At 41.7% G+C, this 17,803-nt stretch overlaps 1 protein-coding gene across 2 annotated transcripts in view; it reads left to right on the top strand.

Annotated features, from left to right (window-relative positions):
* The window catches only part of oxct1a (3-oxoacid CoA transferase 1a), a 36,756-nt gene that overhangs the window by 3,522 nt on the left and 15,431 nt on the right, over positions 1-17,803 (top strand). Inside the window, exons 4-13 of one of the 2 annotated variants that reach the window (XM_067231529.1) lie at positions 2,621-2,756; positions 3,983-4,132; positions 4,254-4,360; positions 5,221-5,281; positions 12,521-12,628; positions 12,952-13,066; positions 13,465-13,559; positions 14,827-14,875; positions 14,994-15,066; positions 16,089-16,164. In XM_067231529.1, coding sequence (XP_067087630.1) covers positions 2,621-2,756; positions 3,983-4,132; positions 4,254-4,360; positions 5,221-5,281; positions 12,521-12,628; positions 12,952-13,066; positions 13,465-13,559; positions 14,827-14,875; positions 14,994-15,066; positions 16,089-16,164 — 970 coding nt within the window. The remainder of the gene's footprint in view (positions 1-2,620; positions 2,757-3,982; positions 4,133-4,253; positions 4,361-5,220; positions 5,282-12,520; positions 12,629-12,951; positions 13,067-13,464; positions 13,560-14,826; positions 14,876-14,993; positions 15,067-16,088; positions 16,165-17,803) is intronic. The other variant, XM_067231530.1, reaches the window with a different exon arrangement.

Here is a 17,803-nt window from a genome sequence, read left to right on the forward strand (position 1 = left end):
CTGAGCTGCCTGTTTTAGAAGGACCTCTGTAGCTCTGCCCTGTCTTTCCATCTACAGTCAGCTGACTAGATGGAAAGTCACAGTGCAGTCACAGCACAGTACAACTGTGTACACAACAGGACCCTACAGCAATCCACGAGGACAGACTATTTGAGTGAATGTTAGTGTTTAGGAAAGGGCAGGACATAAATATTATCCTTAGCAGTGGGACAAATCTTCTCCAAATCCCTTTATTTTTCAATCTTTTACATAAGATAATAAAAGCTATCAGCTCTCTCTGTACGCATTGACTGTAGTCTGTGAGTCTCAAACCATATCTTTGTTTTTAGAGTCCTTGGAGGTAGTTCAAGACTAAACAGAAAATTCAGATAAGAAAGAATGCCATCTATATAAGTTGTCTTGTGAAAAGGGATGGGAACAGCAGTTGAATCTCCTATGAATTCCCCAGATGAAAACATTGGCATGTTGATGTGAGGCTTACATACAGCTGTTCGGCCATTGAAACCTATTTTGTGAAGTTCCTGACATAGTTGCACTGCTGATTATGCTTCCAGGGGAAGTTTTGAACTCTGTGGTGAGTGTTGTCACAGATGATAGGCGATTTTTTTTTTTACAGGCTATGTGCCTCAACACTCGATGTCCCTGTTCTGTGAGTTTGTGTGGTCTATCACTTCGTGGCTGGGCTGTAGTTGCTCCTAGAAAGTTCCTTTTCACAATTATGCCACTCACAGTTGATAGATAGTTGATAGTCTACTAGGGCAGAAATCTCTTGACTTGTGTCACAGGCGGCATCCTATTACACAACCATGTTTAAAGTTACTATGTGCTGAATTTTATGCACCTGAGCAATATGTGTGGCTGAACAACTTGAACTCAATCATTTGTGGGATTTCCACATATTTCTGGACATTTACTGTGTATTACTGGTAATCCTTGGAGATTTTGCTAAAGGATTTCTGAACTTTTGCATGAGTGTCATGCAAAAAAAAAATTCTGATGATGATTAACGTTTTGTTCCCCAATTTCCATGCTCTTCACTATCATGTGATGTGCTACTTTTTTGAAATGTCACCCCTAACTGTTATACCTCTGTAGGGGGTTTAATTATTGGCCAAACAACCAAAACTATTCCCGTGTGTTTGAAGGAAGAGGGGAAACTGTGAACAGTCCCGGTCATGCCAACTGACGTTGTGTCCTTGGGCAAGGCACTTCACCCTACTTGCCTCGGGGGAATGTCCCTGTACTTACTGTAAGTCGCTCTGGATAAGAGCGTCTGCTAAATGACTAAATGTAAATGTGTATTAACAATAACCAAATGATGCCAATACCATACCAACCCTGGTCCAAGTAAGGTTGAATTAAATAGATATTTAAAAACATTTCCGTCCAGCAACTCCAGATTTTAGTACATGAGAGATAGAGGCAGCACTACACCTCACACAAAAGAAAGGACATTTCCTCCTGCTAGACTGGATTTTAGGAATATACATCTTTAAATGTTATTGCATTTGAATGACATTTCACATTGAACATTTCTACATTGTAAATCATACCAAATGATTGATATGTACTACTTAGAACACTTGAGAACACTTTATCTATACACTTTATCTATATTTATAATTCACCACCTATTTGCACAATTCATTTTGCACTATGCTGCCCAATTTCATATCTTGTAACTTTGTAACATTTCATATTTTATATTTATATGTTTTATATCTACATTGTTTAGCTCTTTAGTATCTTGTTTAGCTATTTAGTATTAGACTTTAAAATTGTATTTATACATTCTGCTTTTTCTACTTTAAAAAAAATAAATTAAGATCCATATATGTTTATTGTACGCACCTTCATGCCACAGTAAATTCTGTGTTTGTGTTAACTTACATGGCAATAAAAAAACTATTCTGATTCTGATTAATCTAAAGATTATAGGCTAAACCTAACTGTCTACCTAGGACTTTGGACTACTGTAAACCTTTGGCAGGTTTGTACCACTGGGTGTAAGGAAAACCTCTCTCCCACACAACTGTTAAACTATCAAATAGTTTCATTTATGTCTGTTTCCACCAGTTAATGTCTGAGCCTTATATAAAAGCTGGCATACATAAGCATTTTACATCCCAAAGTGATTGTATGTGAAGACAAGTTTAAACTGATGATTGATCTTTTTGCTTACAATAGAAACATCATTAAGATTCCTCCTATTTGTGTATTCTATCCAAAATAGGATTAGATTGCTTTTTCTTTTGCCAGATGTGTCTTATGTTTGGCTGCTAGTCGTTTGACAGGTTGGTCAGTCAGAGCAGGCCGGGTAAACACATAACTATTGGACTGGGTTGACCTCCAGCATGCTTTTAGTGCCAATGTGAGCTTGCCTCGAGATTGTAGGAAGGGAAATAAAAAGGATATGAGGCTGGAAGGTTACACAGGGATAAGAAAGAGATGAAAGAGAACAGTGTGGAAGACCTATAAGAAATACATAAATAAAAACAATAGATTACCGGTATGGTTGTTTGAGTGACAACTTTGTAGACCAATCATGTATGTGATGCTTTTACTCGATTGCTACACAAAAGACGAATATGTTTGAATGCCTGAGTTTGTGTCCCTGCAGGGTGGATAACTTCGGCTTGGGCCTCTTGCTACAGACCAAGCAGATAAAGAGGATGATCTCCTCGTATGTCGGGGAGAATGTGGAGTTTGAAAGGCAGTACTTGTCTGGCGAGCTGGAAGTTGAGCTTACACCACAGGTGAGCTTGAATCTATCTAATCTTCCTTCCGTCCTTCTGTTCATTCGTTCATCGTTCCTTTCAGGCTTTGTCAAGTTAACCCTTTCCTGCCACTCCATAGCTGGATGAGTTGCCTTGTCTACTCGGTTTGACTGCTCATTCACCCAGACAGGCAAAAAATAAAGTACATCCCAACACGATCCATTTGTAATCCTAGACTTAGTTTTGTATGTCTAAGTTTGTATGTCCGCTATTGGCAATCAGGATACTGCCACGCCACCATCTCTCCGTATGCATAGTCAGCTGACAAGCCATTTGTCACTCACATGTTCTGGTGGTCTCTAAAGATGCAATCTCTCCTGAAGGCACAAGCTGCAATATTTTCCAGGAAACCTAAATATGCCACCCTAACTCTTGCTTGGAGGTAAATCGGAGTCTTTTAGAGACCCTACATGCCTTTGATAGGCTTCCAATGAACCAGTTGGCAGAGAGGTGAGAAGTTGAATGGGGAGGTCATTCCATCACTGTGGAGAATAGAAGGAGAAGCACCACTTGATGGGAGTGCGAAGACGCTTATTTCTTGGCGCAGGGGTTATGAGATGACCCTATGTCTCAGCAAAGTGCCTTAGTCGGTACATACTGCTGGATGACATCCTGGAGGTGTGCGGGTTCTGTCCTGATGGCCCACCATATGCATGCATTTGTGTGTCATGCAATTGAGTCCGATCCTTGCGGTGACCAGTAGCCAGTGGAGTATCCTCTGCAGGGGAGTAGTGTGTGAATACTTCGGGCAGCTGCATTCGGGACCATCTGCAGAGGGCGTATGCCACACGCCAGTAGGCTAACAAGGAGGGAATTACAGTAATCAACACGGAAGAGTACTGTTGCCTGGACGCACTGCTGAGTGGAGTACTCTGTCAGAAACGGACAGATCCTCTTAATGTTGCATGGAAAATACTGCAGGTCTGCATTGGTCAAGCAATGTATTACTTTATATCCAGTTGTCATCGAGGATCGCACCTAGGTTTCTTGACGAGCTAGAGGATATTCTAGAATAAAATGCAAGAGTATCCTTACAACAAACGATGCAACGGGGATTTCCAGGTTTTACTCGACGTGAACCGGATCAAGCTTTTTCAAATGCCCCGTAAAATAAGTGACCATGGGGATTTGGATATGACTCTGATCGTTATTAACTGGGGACTGTCACTTTTTCATGCCAACTGTCTCACCTGTTCTTTCCTAAGGGGACCCTGGCAGAAAGGATCCGTGCAGGGGGTGCAGGGGTTCCTGCTTTTTTCACTGCCACTGGTTTCGGCACACTCATTCAGGAGGGCGGATCCCCCATCAAATACAACAAAGATGGCTCCATTGCCATTGCCAGCGAGCTGAGAGAAGTGCGACAAACTCGAGCTGTCTTCCACCAGCTGTCTACCACCAGTCAATTATTTGATACACTCAACAGTCCTCGGCAGTTGCCCCAGTGTTTGGTCATGTTTGTGATGTTACTGTGCACAGGTGCGCGAGTTTAATGGCAGAAACTACATCATGGAGAGGGCCATTGTGGGAGACTTTGCCCTTATCAAAGCTTGGAAGGCTGACAAGGCCGGGAACGTCGTCTTCAGGTACGATGTGTTCCTGAATAGAGTACAAATCCATTTAAAACTGTCAATATTTACCTCAACTATATTTACCACTACAGTCTAGTTAGATTAAACCCCTGCTAATCACCTTGTGTTGTTTACACTGCAAGCAGAGCATGCTGCTGCTTTGTAGTCGCAGTGTGGGGGGATGTTGCCTTCACTGTCAGTCAGTGTTTTTCTTTTTTTCTTCTTCAACTTCACTTTTGAAAAGTACTTGAGGCTATGTTACAAGTCACCTCAAATGTGTAACTTGTTATTAATGAACCAAACTGTTGGTTTTGAAAGGCCCAACATTTTGCAGTTCCCTTGATGTATTTTTATTTTTGACCCATATGACATGAAGCCAAATTTGTATCAGCAATGTTCTTTGTGTTCTCACTCCCCAGCAACATACTCTGAAGGAAAATGCAAAGTCTAGAATCAAGACTAGATGGCTCAACCATTCTTGCATACGTACATTAACGTAAACAGAAATACAACTGCAGTTTATCTGAGATAGATGACCTCCACCATATGGAAAATGTTCTGAATAGAAGATGCACACAGATGGCACACCACACATAATACAGCACTGTAACTGTTGGTCTACTGTACTTCAAACATCACAAAATGCCTTTGATGGCTTTTGATGCACATTTGAACTCCTTGTCGATTTGGTACCTAGTTTACTGTGCTTCTATTGTTCACCACAAGGGCGCAGTAGTTCTTCCAGTAGACAGCATACTTTTATTGCCATGATCAAGCTTGGGGAGTGACTTGTTGTTGTTGGAAGTTAATGACATGATTGTTGTCCAATCAAACTGTGTAGTATCATTCCCCTCTCTGTCTGCTTCTTTCCTCAGAAAAACAGCAAGGAACTTCAACCAGCCCATGTGCAAGGCAGCCAAAGTCACCATTGTGGAGGTACATGTCACATCTTGACGCTTGGGGATTGGCATAGCTTTATATTCAAGTATTAATTCTAAATATTTAAAGTTAGACATTTTAGCATTAGATTTAGTATGATGAAATCGCTATACCTTTAATTAATTAAGGAACTGGCCCCTCAGCTCTTTTTTTCTAGGAATTCTGACAAAAACATTTATTTTATTTTATTAGTATTTTGGGACAAGGATTATATTTCTACCCTAACACCAACCCACAGCTTGATAGGTGAGGAGATATTGTAACAGTAAAACATTTAGTCACTTATGGTCTTAGTATTCTCTTCTACTTGCAACCCAATAAAGCTACCTTGGCATTTAGAGGTTGTAGTGCCACCTGACATCAATCTAGGATTTAGTCTATTTCAACAGAATCCATCTATTATGATGTACAACACGTCATACCAACTCTCACTGACCATGAGCCCTGAGTAGGACAGGGTTAGCGCTCCAACAAACTGTTAATAATGTCTGGATAAGAGCGTCTGCTAAATGACTAAATGTAATAATGTCCCTCAACATACAAGAGGGTTTGGATTTGGAGGACTTTTAAGCCTGTCCACTATCTTTCTTTCTTCTCTCTTTTTCTCTCTTCCCTTCTCCTTTGTCATTACATTTACTCTTCTTTCCAGCAATAAGTTGAAATTGGGCAGCCTGTAAGTCTTTATTATCAGACATATCCGACCTGTGATGGTTTGTTGCAGGCTGTCTGTCGTTCTGTGTCAGGATCAACACCGCAGTTTCAATTAAAAGAGACAAAGACAAAGAGTGGGTCAAAGAGAGACCACTAAATAAATAAGAGATACTGAGAGAGACAGTGAATCTGAGAGAGACGGAGAGATTGGGTGGGGGGGGAATAGCGACATGGAGAGAGAGAGTGGAGATTCAGACCACTGAGGTAATCTCTTGTCATTAATCATTGACTTCAGCGTTCAACCTTTAAAACACATCTGAGGCATCTGGTGTTGTATGTGTATTTGTGTGGGTTTGAATAACCCATCTCTTTGATGGAGCTACTGTACAGAAGCTTAGACAGGTAATTGGTTATTAGAAATAATAATTAGTTTTTTTTAGGATGAAAGCAAATTACATTTAGAATGGGACTAGTGAACCAAAGCCCTGAAAGTGGAAAGTTAAAGGTAATGTAGAGATATTTCATTTTAGTCAGTTTGTTTGAAATAATGTGTGTCATCCCCTGAGATTGTTGGATTTTGCAACATTTCATACAAACATCTTCTTGGGTCTTCTTTTGATCTTCAAATGTATGTTCCCTCCTCCCCCATCATTCACATGCAGACACATTCACTTTAAACATCTCACATGGTGTTCTTCCCCAAAACAAACCAAAATATTTCAAGAAACTTATTTTCTGCTCGGATGTTTTTTTGCCAGGTTAATTTCATGTTTGTCTGATGTCGTTTTGCATATCAATAGATCTTGATTCTATAGTTACACTGAAGCCACCATAAGGCGTTCTTTATCAAACATTGTATATAAATGGGTCTTATATTAATTAATAGCCTTCTGTACAACTCTGTGTTTTAGTGCTCTTTGTCACTGTTTGAACTGTTTGAGAGAGAGGGAACATAACAATGTTTTCAGTGGCTGACCTTCAAATTCCTGACTTTTTGAATTTGAGTTTTTTTTTAAATATAGAGAGATTGGGAAGGGGGGGGCCTACAATACAGCTTACCTTATTGTAAGGCCCCACTTTCTCCCAACACCTCCTCCTGACACCCATAGTCTGCGACGCCTGCTCCATGGCAAAATGTGTAGAATCTAAGCAAACCCACCTGAGGTGGTTTGTAAATACCAAATGCCTAAAACGTTACCCAATTGACAGCTGCGTTACACCACAGCGGGAGCTATAGTCACCCATAGTGCTCAACATTCAGGACGTGCACCATTCTTCCCTGTCTGTGTACATTGTGCAACCTTAAATATCATTTAAATGTCCCCTATAGGGTTCCCATCTGTCCAGCCAGCCTAATTACACTGATCTCAAATGTGTCAATATTGACTGTACCTAGCCATTGGTAATCTCATTCACTGTCTTACATTGTACAAAGCTGTTTAAGAAGGATCTAGAACCACTGTTTGACCAGCTGTAATGGAAATGATCCTGCCTTCTTAAATACATCCTAATGGTTATCAGTTTTTTCTTAGAAAATAATGAGAGGTGACGGCAATCCATAGACCGTGATTAATATTCCAGGTTAGAAGTCGGTAGGTAAGACAACCAAAACTGCTTTTCTGAAAAATGGCAAATAGGATTAAGTTGCTATGCAACAAGATTCAGCAGCTTAATTGCTAAATACGGCATGGCATCACCCAGCACCATCTCTTTCCCTTTCCGTATCCTTATCCCCGAGTAACACTCAGGAAAACTGTCATTTTATGACAGCATTATTTTATTTTATTCTGACTGTATATATTTATATATTTTTCTCTCTTTTTAGTGTTTTATTGTAATTATGTGGAAGGAGGACATTGCAAAATAAGAATGTCATTGTACAGAGTAACTTTGTTAACTGTACACATGACAATAAATATCTTGAATCTTATCATAGGTATGCAGAGAGAAAGGGAGTGAGGGAAAGAGAGCAGCCCAGTTCACTCTGGGATAGGGCTCGCCATGCTTGAAGGTCAGGTTTTAGCATGCTGCGTTTCTGCTGTGTCAGAGTTGTCCCACTTTTCACATCAGCTTGGATATAAATGACATCTGTTGACTTGGGCTGCTCTTTCTGGTCCTGGAAGGGCTGGGAAGGTTGGGAAGGCTCTTGACTATGTCACATTGCTTCTCCAATTGACTTGGTGGATTGGTGCACTGCTTAGAGGAACCAAATTGCAGCTTGTGTCAATGTTCCCTGGTTAAGGGGAACCTGCTTGGGTCACTGACAGCGTCAACTCGGCATGATCTAGCTCCTAAACACATACATGCAAAAATATTGTGGTAAAAGGTATCAGAGAAACTGCAGAATTCAAGTTTGACCTTAACAACAGATAGTCAGATGGTCAGTGTGGTTAATCTCACCCAGTACTTCTCCTAAAACACAATGTGAATTTAATTAGCTGTACACTGAACAAAGACTAACAAAAGAGTATTTCTATGAAGTGTGGTATTGTTTGGTGTACTGTAGTTGACACTTATTTTGACATATATCTGACATATATTTATTTATCCAGGTTATTCAGGTTTTTTTCTCCTGGCATAACGATCCTGGGATGAGGAGGGAAAATAAACCCTCACCTCAGTATGTGTTTGAACAGAGGTATGTGAAGGTGGGGGGTTAGACGGACATTTGAGCTCAAACGGAAACCGGTGACCTTCATATGTTATGATCAGGGAACGTGACTTTGGATTGCAGCAACGCAACACGCCCTTGTCTCATGTGGAACAGGGAAGAGGCACAGCAGTTCACATGTGGCTTTTGCCAACTGCATGCGTTTGTGTGTTGTGCGTGCATGTGGATCGTTGTGCTCCTGCCTTGCATGTATTCATTGATGAGAAGTGAAAGCTGTGCCTCGATCTTGATGTTTTGACCTATAGATGAGATCAGAGCTGGAATATACTGAGGGTATATAGTGAGTCAAACACACACACATGCACACACACACACACATTGTTGACAAAGCTACGAGTGAAATGTGCTTTTACCCTGTAAAAGACACATATACAAAGTCAATGACACATTCACATTATAGGCATACACCCACACATAAGCTCAGAGAGAACCCACACAAACACAATTGTGCTCCAACACAAATGCATACATCACACATGTGCACACACATTCATTTGCACCGTGGTTTAATACACAAGTTCCATCATAGTGCATCTGTTTGAGATGTATCGGTTGTGACAAGGCGCAAGGCCAAAAAAAGAACAAACTGATAAAAAAAAGGTTGCTGCTTGTCCCTGGGGCATTTGGTTTTTGTCTTTGCCCCCCTGTCAGCTCACTTCATGCCCCCTTCTGCTTTTATTGAGGTGAAAATGCTACCATAGCTTCTTTGTGTGTGAGTATCTCGTGAATGTGTTTTTATTTGCCTTATGAGCCTTTATGCAGGCTATACCAGTCAGGCGAAACGCACTACTGTTCACACACAGCAGCACCTTTTCAGAACGCTACGGTAAGAATACAGGTTTTAGAAGATGTCGGGCCTGAACAAAGTAAGATCAAGCATAACCTACCTAGGAACACCAGAGAATCAATAGATACCCTTGGAAATGATGTGGTAGACACACATTGGATTTGATTTGATTCGATCCAGAAAAAAAACCGGTCTACTTCTAAATAATGTTGCGTATTAATAGTTCAGAGGAACGGTAAGGGCAAGTTGTGAGAGTTAGTGGACTCTGTGTGTGACTCTGTTTTCACTGCAGAGCCTCCGATTTCTCCCATCAAGGAGGGAGAAAAGAGTGAATAACAGAAAAGAGTCCAAATCACTTTACTGCCCCAAGCTACCCAAACCCCTGTATCCATGACAACGTTCAGACGTCATCCACTCTCAGCCATTGGCGCCTTTCATTCAGCGACAAGTGCTGAGAAAGAAAGCTGAGATTCGATGGAATTCATTTTGTCTGTAATGGCAGTCTGCGCTGTATGTGTAGGAGGAAAAGAAACACACTTTGTTACAGGAGATTGAAGTCAAACATACGGGAGAGAGGGAGGCACGTTATCACTCTTATGAGCCTTACTGTGAAGATGTATCCTACCTGCTGTTTCCTCCTTCCTGGATGGACTGCGGTCGATCTGGTCTCGTCTCAAGTGTTTTCCCTGTAGAGCCTTTCTGAGGAGGGGAGGATTTCTGCACTGTACTTATAGGGCTTATGTTACTCTTCCTTGAGAGCCCTTTGTTTTTCTCTCCCTGTCTTCCTGTCTCTCTCAATTTGTATATCATCTATTATTTTATGCAGAACACAAGACCGTCTCTGTGTGTGTGTGCGTGAGAGAGAGAATAACACAGGAAAACTAGAGAGGGTACAATTTCTGGGGAAATTGTGGGGTGTGCTTGCTTGCGTCGGTTGCACAGGGGTCCATTTTTGAATGACATTTTTACAACTGATATTTCTGTATATTTTATATAAAAATGCATATTTATTATTTATAAAGATTACATATATTTAAAAGTATTTTTTTTTGCTGCTCATTTACAACTGAAAATACGAGTGAAGTGTAGAATGAAATAGATGTCTTCTCATTTCCCCTGCAAGAGGCAGCCTCATCGTTGAATCAAAATGAATACATTTGGCAGACCGGTGTAAAAATTTACCTAATCTCTATGACTTAAACGTCATTTTAATTTTTTCCCTTCTCATGATATTTTCAGGCATTTAGCCTACTCATTGCATTCATTCATTAATAAAGAACCCCCTTTGAAGATTATTCTACGACGTTACCCGGCAGTAGAAGATGGAATCGCGATTCAAACAGTACCATCTGCTAACTGAAAATATGCCCCCCAAAACGTAAATAAGCTTGACATTTATTTAGTGGAAAATCGCTCATTCAGAAAAAGCTCATTGGTAGCGATAATTGTCAGTAACAACGCAAAATGCGATATAGCCCTGTGTGGAGAAGCTGCCCCGGTAAATTCTACTACTACGGTACAGTACTAGACTACTGCTGTGTTCGTCTTGGTAGCGATTGCGTTGGTTGAATTCGATTAAACGTTCCGTTGTACGGTTTAGTACAACGGAACGGTTTTTGTAGTGTGTCTCGCGTATTTGTTGCCCGGGCAACACAGGCTAATGTCATGATGCTAATACTTCAGTGAAATAGTAGACTACTGTTTCCGAAAGTAGATGTACTTCCTTAATAATATCAGCTTATATTGTACATTACACATCACAATTGTGTGTCATATCACAAAGTAAAATTAGTAAATAGTTATCACCCTGGACTCTTTGCTTGTGGCGTTTCTGCAGCTGCCTTGCAGTAAAGCTATAGTTAGCCTAGCTATCCCCCAAGTTAACAGATTCGTAACGAATGTTCTGCCAAAGGTAGTCACCCGTGTTTTCGTGACGTTAGTGACGTTAGTAACGTCCGTGACTGTGGCTAGCAAATTAGCCACCGTTAGCTTCACTTTTCGCCACAAAAACTTAACTTGAGCCTAAACCATGCAACGGAACGTAAATCCCAATAGAAGCAACTCAATCGCTACCAAGACTACCAAGACGAAACTTTTGACACCTAGGTTGTCTATGTAGGACAAATATTGACTGAGTTTTAAGGGGGCGAAAATAAACAATAAATATATATGTGAGAGAACAAAGGTTGTGCTCTCGCCGAAGGCTTGAGCACACCCAATAATAATATATATGTGAGAGAACAAAGGTTGTGCCCTTGCCGAAGGCAAAGCACACCCAATAACCTGTACACCAGGCTAATGGCAATGCTTTAGGCCTAATTCAACAACAACCACCCTAGATACTCTATGTCAGCCCATTTTTCACTAGTCACATCGGCCCCACTTCCCTTCTTAAACCACCGTCCTCCATACGTGTTGTATTACAATGACAGAAATATCTCCAAATTCATCCCAGCACAAATATTGACCAGGTGTAATTAATTTAGCTGGCACTAACCTTGCATGATACAAATGTTCCTCCTTTGCCTGTCTAGGCTGAACTCTATTGCCTGCTGTCTTTGGCCGTCAGATAATTAAGCAGATGGGTTTATACTTTAAGCAGACTTCCCAATCTGTCACGTCGAGATGAGAATGTGATGATGGCCAATGAGGATAGTGAGATTGGTTTCATGGTTTGTCGATTAAAACTCAAAACTTATTTTTTGAAGCCGTTTTCACCCTGAGCTAAATGTTTTACGCCCAAGAAGAAAGAAATAGCTTACCCCAGTTTTGACTTGATTTGGGGTTATTTGTCTGTTCACCTGCTGATTTTGGCTCCCTCACCACCACCCCAGAACCAGGCCCTCTATGATAGGTCGGGGACTTATGAGGTCCCTTATTAGTCTCAGGGCTGGGGGAAGGAGTCAGCTTAGCCCACTCTGGGAAGCAGTACCAGAAGCTTCTCCACAAGTGAACAATCCCTCTCCATGGGAGAGACTGGAACACTTAACCAAGCAGATGTTGCTCTAGGAGTAGTTTCTCTAGAATCACGATCCATCCACTATTTGCTCCAACAGGAGGACAACACCCATGACAGTGTAGAGGTGGTTTGTGCAAACTCTTTGTGTGAATGTGTGCATTTCTCTAGGTGGAAGAGGTGGTGGATGTCGGGGTGTTTGCAGAGGAGGATATTCACATCCCCAGTATCTACGTCAACAGGATTGTCAAGGGGGACAGCTATGAGAAGAGAATTGAGGTATAGTCACCCTTTTCTTTACATTTGTTCTTCACCTCCCTTGGGAGCTGAAGCCTGGGTTAGAGCACATCTGTATTTTACAGTACAGCAACATATTAGCTTTACTCACAAGCATAATTTATTAACTCTAGTGCAGTAAGGTTGGAGTGGTCAGTTACAATTAATGAAGTAAATGAGATTGAATAAAAAGCTGTTTATACTGAAAAAAACGCTAGGTGCTGCAGCACACTGCATCATGCAGTGTGTCCCTGTTAAGTTAGAGCAGTAAATGGTGTGTATATATAAAAACAATTCACTCACTCTTCATCCCCTACTATCGTCAGAGACGCACAGTACAGAAGAGCCAGACAGAGAAGCCCAAAGCGAAAAAGGACTCTGACATTGTACGAGAGCGCATCATCCGCAGGGCTGCTCTAGAGTTTGAGGACGGCATGTATGGTATCCTTTACAGGGGTCAGTTTCTCTCTGAATTATTAGTCACATCTAGGGCACAGATGTTTGTTCCCAGATAAGACATTTGAGGACCTCAAATGAAACGTTGATCATCTGAACACCTGATATTTGGCTCATCAGCCTGGGTTTCCTGAAAATCTCCTCTTACCCAACAGAATAGGCCAGTGGGCCATCAATACCATACATCTCGTTATGTCTGACATTTCATTCCCCGTTATTTGATCTGTTTTCCTGAATTTGTCCCAGGTGTTCCAGAATGCTTTATGTTCAAAAGCATATTTAATAGCAACAAAATACCTTTCAGGTGTAGTTTGTAGTTTGTTAAATTGGTCTGGTAAATGAGAAAGTGGAGGTTTATGGTCTTTGACAAAGCTCCTGCACAGCTAACCTGGGAATTGGCATCCCCATGCTGGCCAGCAACTTCATCAAGCCTGACATTACTGTCCACCTTCAAAGCGAAAATGGCATCCTGGGATTGGTAAGACATTTACACATGCTGCAAATAAATTTTCCCCCTTAGGATAGGCCTCCATCTCCAATATTTTGAAACGTCTAAACAATAAGATATCGGAATACATTGTCTCTGAAAACGGCATAAGGAGGGTTTTGTAGCGTAGCACACATACATGTGTAGCTTTAACCCTCCTCCTGAAATATGCTGAATGAATCACAGTACTACATTTTAGTCATTTAGCAGACGCTCTTATCCAGAGCGACTTACAGTAAGTACAGGGACATTCTCCCCGAGGCAAGTAGGGTGAAGTGCCTTGCCCAAGGACACAACGTCATCTGGCACAGCCGGGAATCGAACTGGCAACCTTCTGATTACAAGCCCGCTTCCCTAACCGCTCAGCCACCTGACTCCCACTAAGGGAGCCCTAAGATACACACTAAATCCACAAGGCACTCAGGGACAGGACCACTTCTGTTGAGAAAGGATGTTGCGCTTTGGCAAATACAACATTTGTGTTCATGCTGTTGCATGGATTATTGGTCTTGTGTTGTGAATTAATGCTGTAGTGTTGTATAAACTGAATTTTTGATATGCAAAGTTTCTTAAATGTTTCATTACTGTTAATGCTGTTGTGTTATGGGTTCGTGTTTTATGTTTTTTAAACATAATTATGTTTTATCTTTTGTTTGCTTCGCTAACGTTGTTTTTTGCACCTAAGGCCACTGTAGAATACACATTCATCTGGGGGGGTCAGATGGCTATGGCTGAGCGGTTAGGGAATCGGGCTATTAATCAGAAGGTTGCCGGTTCGATTCTGGCCGTGCGAAATGACGTTGTGTCCTTGGGCAAGGCACTTCACCCTACTTGCCTCGGGGGGAATGTCCCTGTACTTACTATAAGTCGCTCTGGATAAGAGCGTCTGCTAAATGACTAAATGTAAATTTTCACCTCACCGTTTTTTCCCTGCAGACATTATTTGTCTACACCGTTCTTTTGTGTGAATCAACAAAGGCTGCTCCTTCTCTAGCATTGTCAAATCCATGTTGCTGACAGGTGTCCCATGGTCTGGGATATGCTAATGCGTAATTTGTTATTGTCTTCAAATTATGAGTGTCAGGTTAAGAGAAGTGCTGTCAGAAGCTCTCCTCGCTCCCTCTGTCTCCTCCTCTCCTATACAAACATAATGACGATGATGTGAAAAGCGATGAAAAAGGTGTGACAAGCGGTGGTGATGATGATGATGATGATAGGTATTTCAGTGATTATGGTGTGTGACTTGTGCACCTTGTAGGGCCCCTACCCCACAGAGGAGGACGTGGATGCTGACCTCATCAACGCTGGTCAGTGTTTTTCTTGAGCACAAGATGATATATATTTTTTACATTGTCTGCTATCACTTTTATGGATTGGTAAAGTCACGCAGTACATCCCAAACCTACGATGTGTGTGTCTCTATAGGTAAGGAGACTGTCACTGTGCTACCTGGGGCCTCCTACTTCTCTAGTGATGAGTCCTTTGCCATGATCAGAGGGTAAGAGATTAATCCGTCCCATCATTCATTCATCCATCCATCCAACTATCTAAGAACATTGGTAATACTAATACTAGTTCTGACCAAGGCTGCCACAATCCTTCATAACAAAGCTGAGAGAACCAGTCATCCACTGGAGATTTACAAACAGCTCCCCAGTCTTGCTATCTCATCGGGATTTGCTTTATGTCTGAGCCCCTGTCTGTGAGTTGGTGTTGTGATCCACAGGGTTGACAGGCCTGCCCATATCTCCCTGGTTCCCATTAATCCCCCATTGTGTGTGTCCCGACCCCCCATCCAGCATGCCTTCTACTTATCCACCCGTAGGAAAATCCAATACAACTCATAAATACTGCCTCGTAATGGCAACTGTGAAAGGGCAGCACAAAGCCACAGTGGTCGGTGTGAGTCATTAGACTGATGCCCTGTGTGTGTGTGTGTCCATGCTGTTGTGTTTATTGTTTAGTATGGTTGAAGTTTTGAGTCAGTGCATCCTTGTGTGGGTGTGTTCGTGCAGTCATACCGAAAAAATACAAATACCCGCATATGCCACAGGAAAACTATTCCGTGAGGTAAAGTCACATTTTTTGTGTCATGGGGGAAAGGATGTCTGCAGCTGCAGGCACAGTCCTGTTACTGTGACTATAGCATCACCCCCTACCTGGCATGGTTTTTATATTGTACCCACCTGTCTGCTCCAACCAGCTATGAGATCAGAGTTCCAATTAAATCTCTTTATGGCCAGGTCTAGGCAAGGTTGAGTAAAAGTTACACTGTATACTGTACTACTTAAGTATAAATACATGTTCATTTTGATTCATATGTAGTTTTTTTACTGACTTTATGTGAACAAAAATAATAAGCCTGTTTTCTCACAAAAGCAAAGTTTGTGGGGAGTAATAGCCATTTTCTGTACTTTTGAGGCATAAAGAAATGTGGAAATAACACTTACTATCCAGGAACCAAAATGGTGTTACATTGTGTTGATTGAATGATAGATATATTGTTTGCTATTTTCTTAGGGGTCACGTAAACCTGACAATGCTGGGAGCCATGCAGGTGTCTAAGAATGGAGACCTCGCCAACTGGATGATCCCGGTATGTCCTTGTGCACACTCTTTCTCATAACATTTATGTTCTGCATCCTCCCTGGTGTCAAGGGTTCAGGCTGTGAAGCCTGTGTAATGTCATTGGGACGCTTAGACACATTAGGTCCCTTTATGCCACCTGGACAGTGTTTGAATGCTGCAGTGTATCTAAATGTTGTTGCTGACACATTGCATCTCTTCATGGCTACAGTTTACCCTTTATCATGGATGCTTACAGCAGGTTAATGTGCCATGTCACCAAGCATGTATAATCTCAGAATGGTACCAGGAACATCACAGCTTAAGTTCCCTGCACAGTCCTCAGACCTTAATATAGCATACTTTCAAAGAAATAGAACAAACTGTTTTCAGCATGAATACCATGCAGTCTGTAAGCAACTGAGTGATGTCACCAGTGTGTAACATCCCTGTCCAATGCGTCTGACACCTTAACCCAAATAATGTAGTTTTTGGAGGCAAAGGGGTGTCCAACGTGTAATATATTGATGTACCTAATAATCTGGTTAATGAGTGTGCTGTGTTAAAGTGTTTGTTTGCTTTTAGTGATGTCTAGGCATTATGCCAACTTGTCTGCTATATAGAATATAACTTGAGGTCTTAAAATGACTGGAACCTGTGTCTTAAGAATGGGTCTGTCACAGGTTAAACTTAAAAAGGTTTGATGAAGACCAAAATATGTGTGTATTTATTGTAGTAGGATAAGGGACTTGGTTTTGGACAGTGATGACCCAACAAAAAAGGCTCTGGTTCTATCACCAAAATAATGTTTATTTTTATTAATTAAATGAAGAAAGGAAAGGGGTGTGGGCTACACAATGGGCATGAGCGGTCTCATAGTTAAATTGTGGGTGTTATAATTTTACGCCCAGTTATGTCATAACCACAATTCTGAAAAAACCTGGTGCCGACCCTTCCAACTTCAATAACTTCCGTCCTATATCCAATCTACCTTTTCATCTCCAAAATCCTGGAAAAAACAGTTGCCTCTCAACTCCATTCTCACCTATCCCACAATAACCTTTATGAACAGTTTCAGTCCGGTTTCCGCCCACTCCATAGCACTGAAACAGCACTTCTCAAAATCACTAACAATCTCCTCATGGCAGCTGATTCTGGACTATTAACCATCCTCATCCTCCTCGACTTGAGTGCAGCCTTTGACACCATCTGTCACACCACCCTCCTCAACAGGCTATCTTTGATCGGCATCACCCACACTCCGTTAAACTGGTTCACATCTTACCTTTCTGACCGCACTCAGTTCATCCAACTCAAGAGTTTTAAATCCACTCCCTCCTCTGTCACTTCAGGTGTGCCCCAGGGCTCTGTCCTGGGGCCCCTACTCTTCATCATTTACCTCCTTCCCCTTGGCAAAATTTTTCGCAAATTCAACATTCACTTTCACTGTTATGCTGATGACACCCAGCTCTACCTTTCTACCAAACCCTCGTCCACTCTTCCGCCCACCTCCCTTACTGATTGCATGACTGAAATAAGAATCTGGGGAGTCAGGTGGCTGAGCAGTGAGGGAGTCGGACTAGTAATCCGAAGGTTGCTAGTTCGATTCCCGGTCATGCCAACTGACGTTGTGTCCTTGGACAAGGCACTTCACCCTACTTGCCTCGGGG

Source organism: Osmerus mordax, chromosome 28 (genome assembly GCF_038355195.1).
Source record: "Osmerus mordax isolate fOsmMor3 chromosome 28, fOsmMor3.pri, whole genome shotgun sequence".
NCBI lineage: Eukaryota > Metazoa > Chordata > Actinopteri > Osmeriformes > Osmeridae > Osmerus > Osmerus mordax.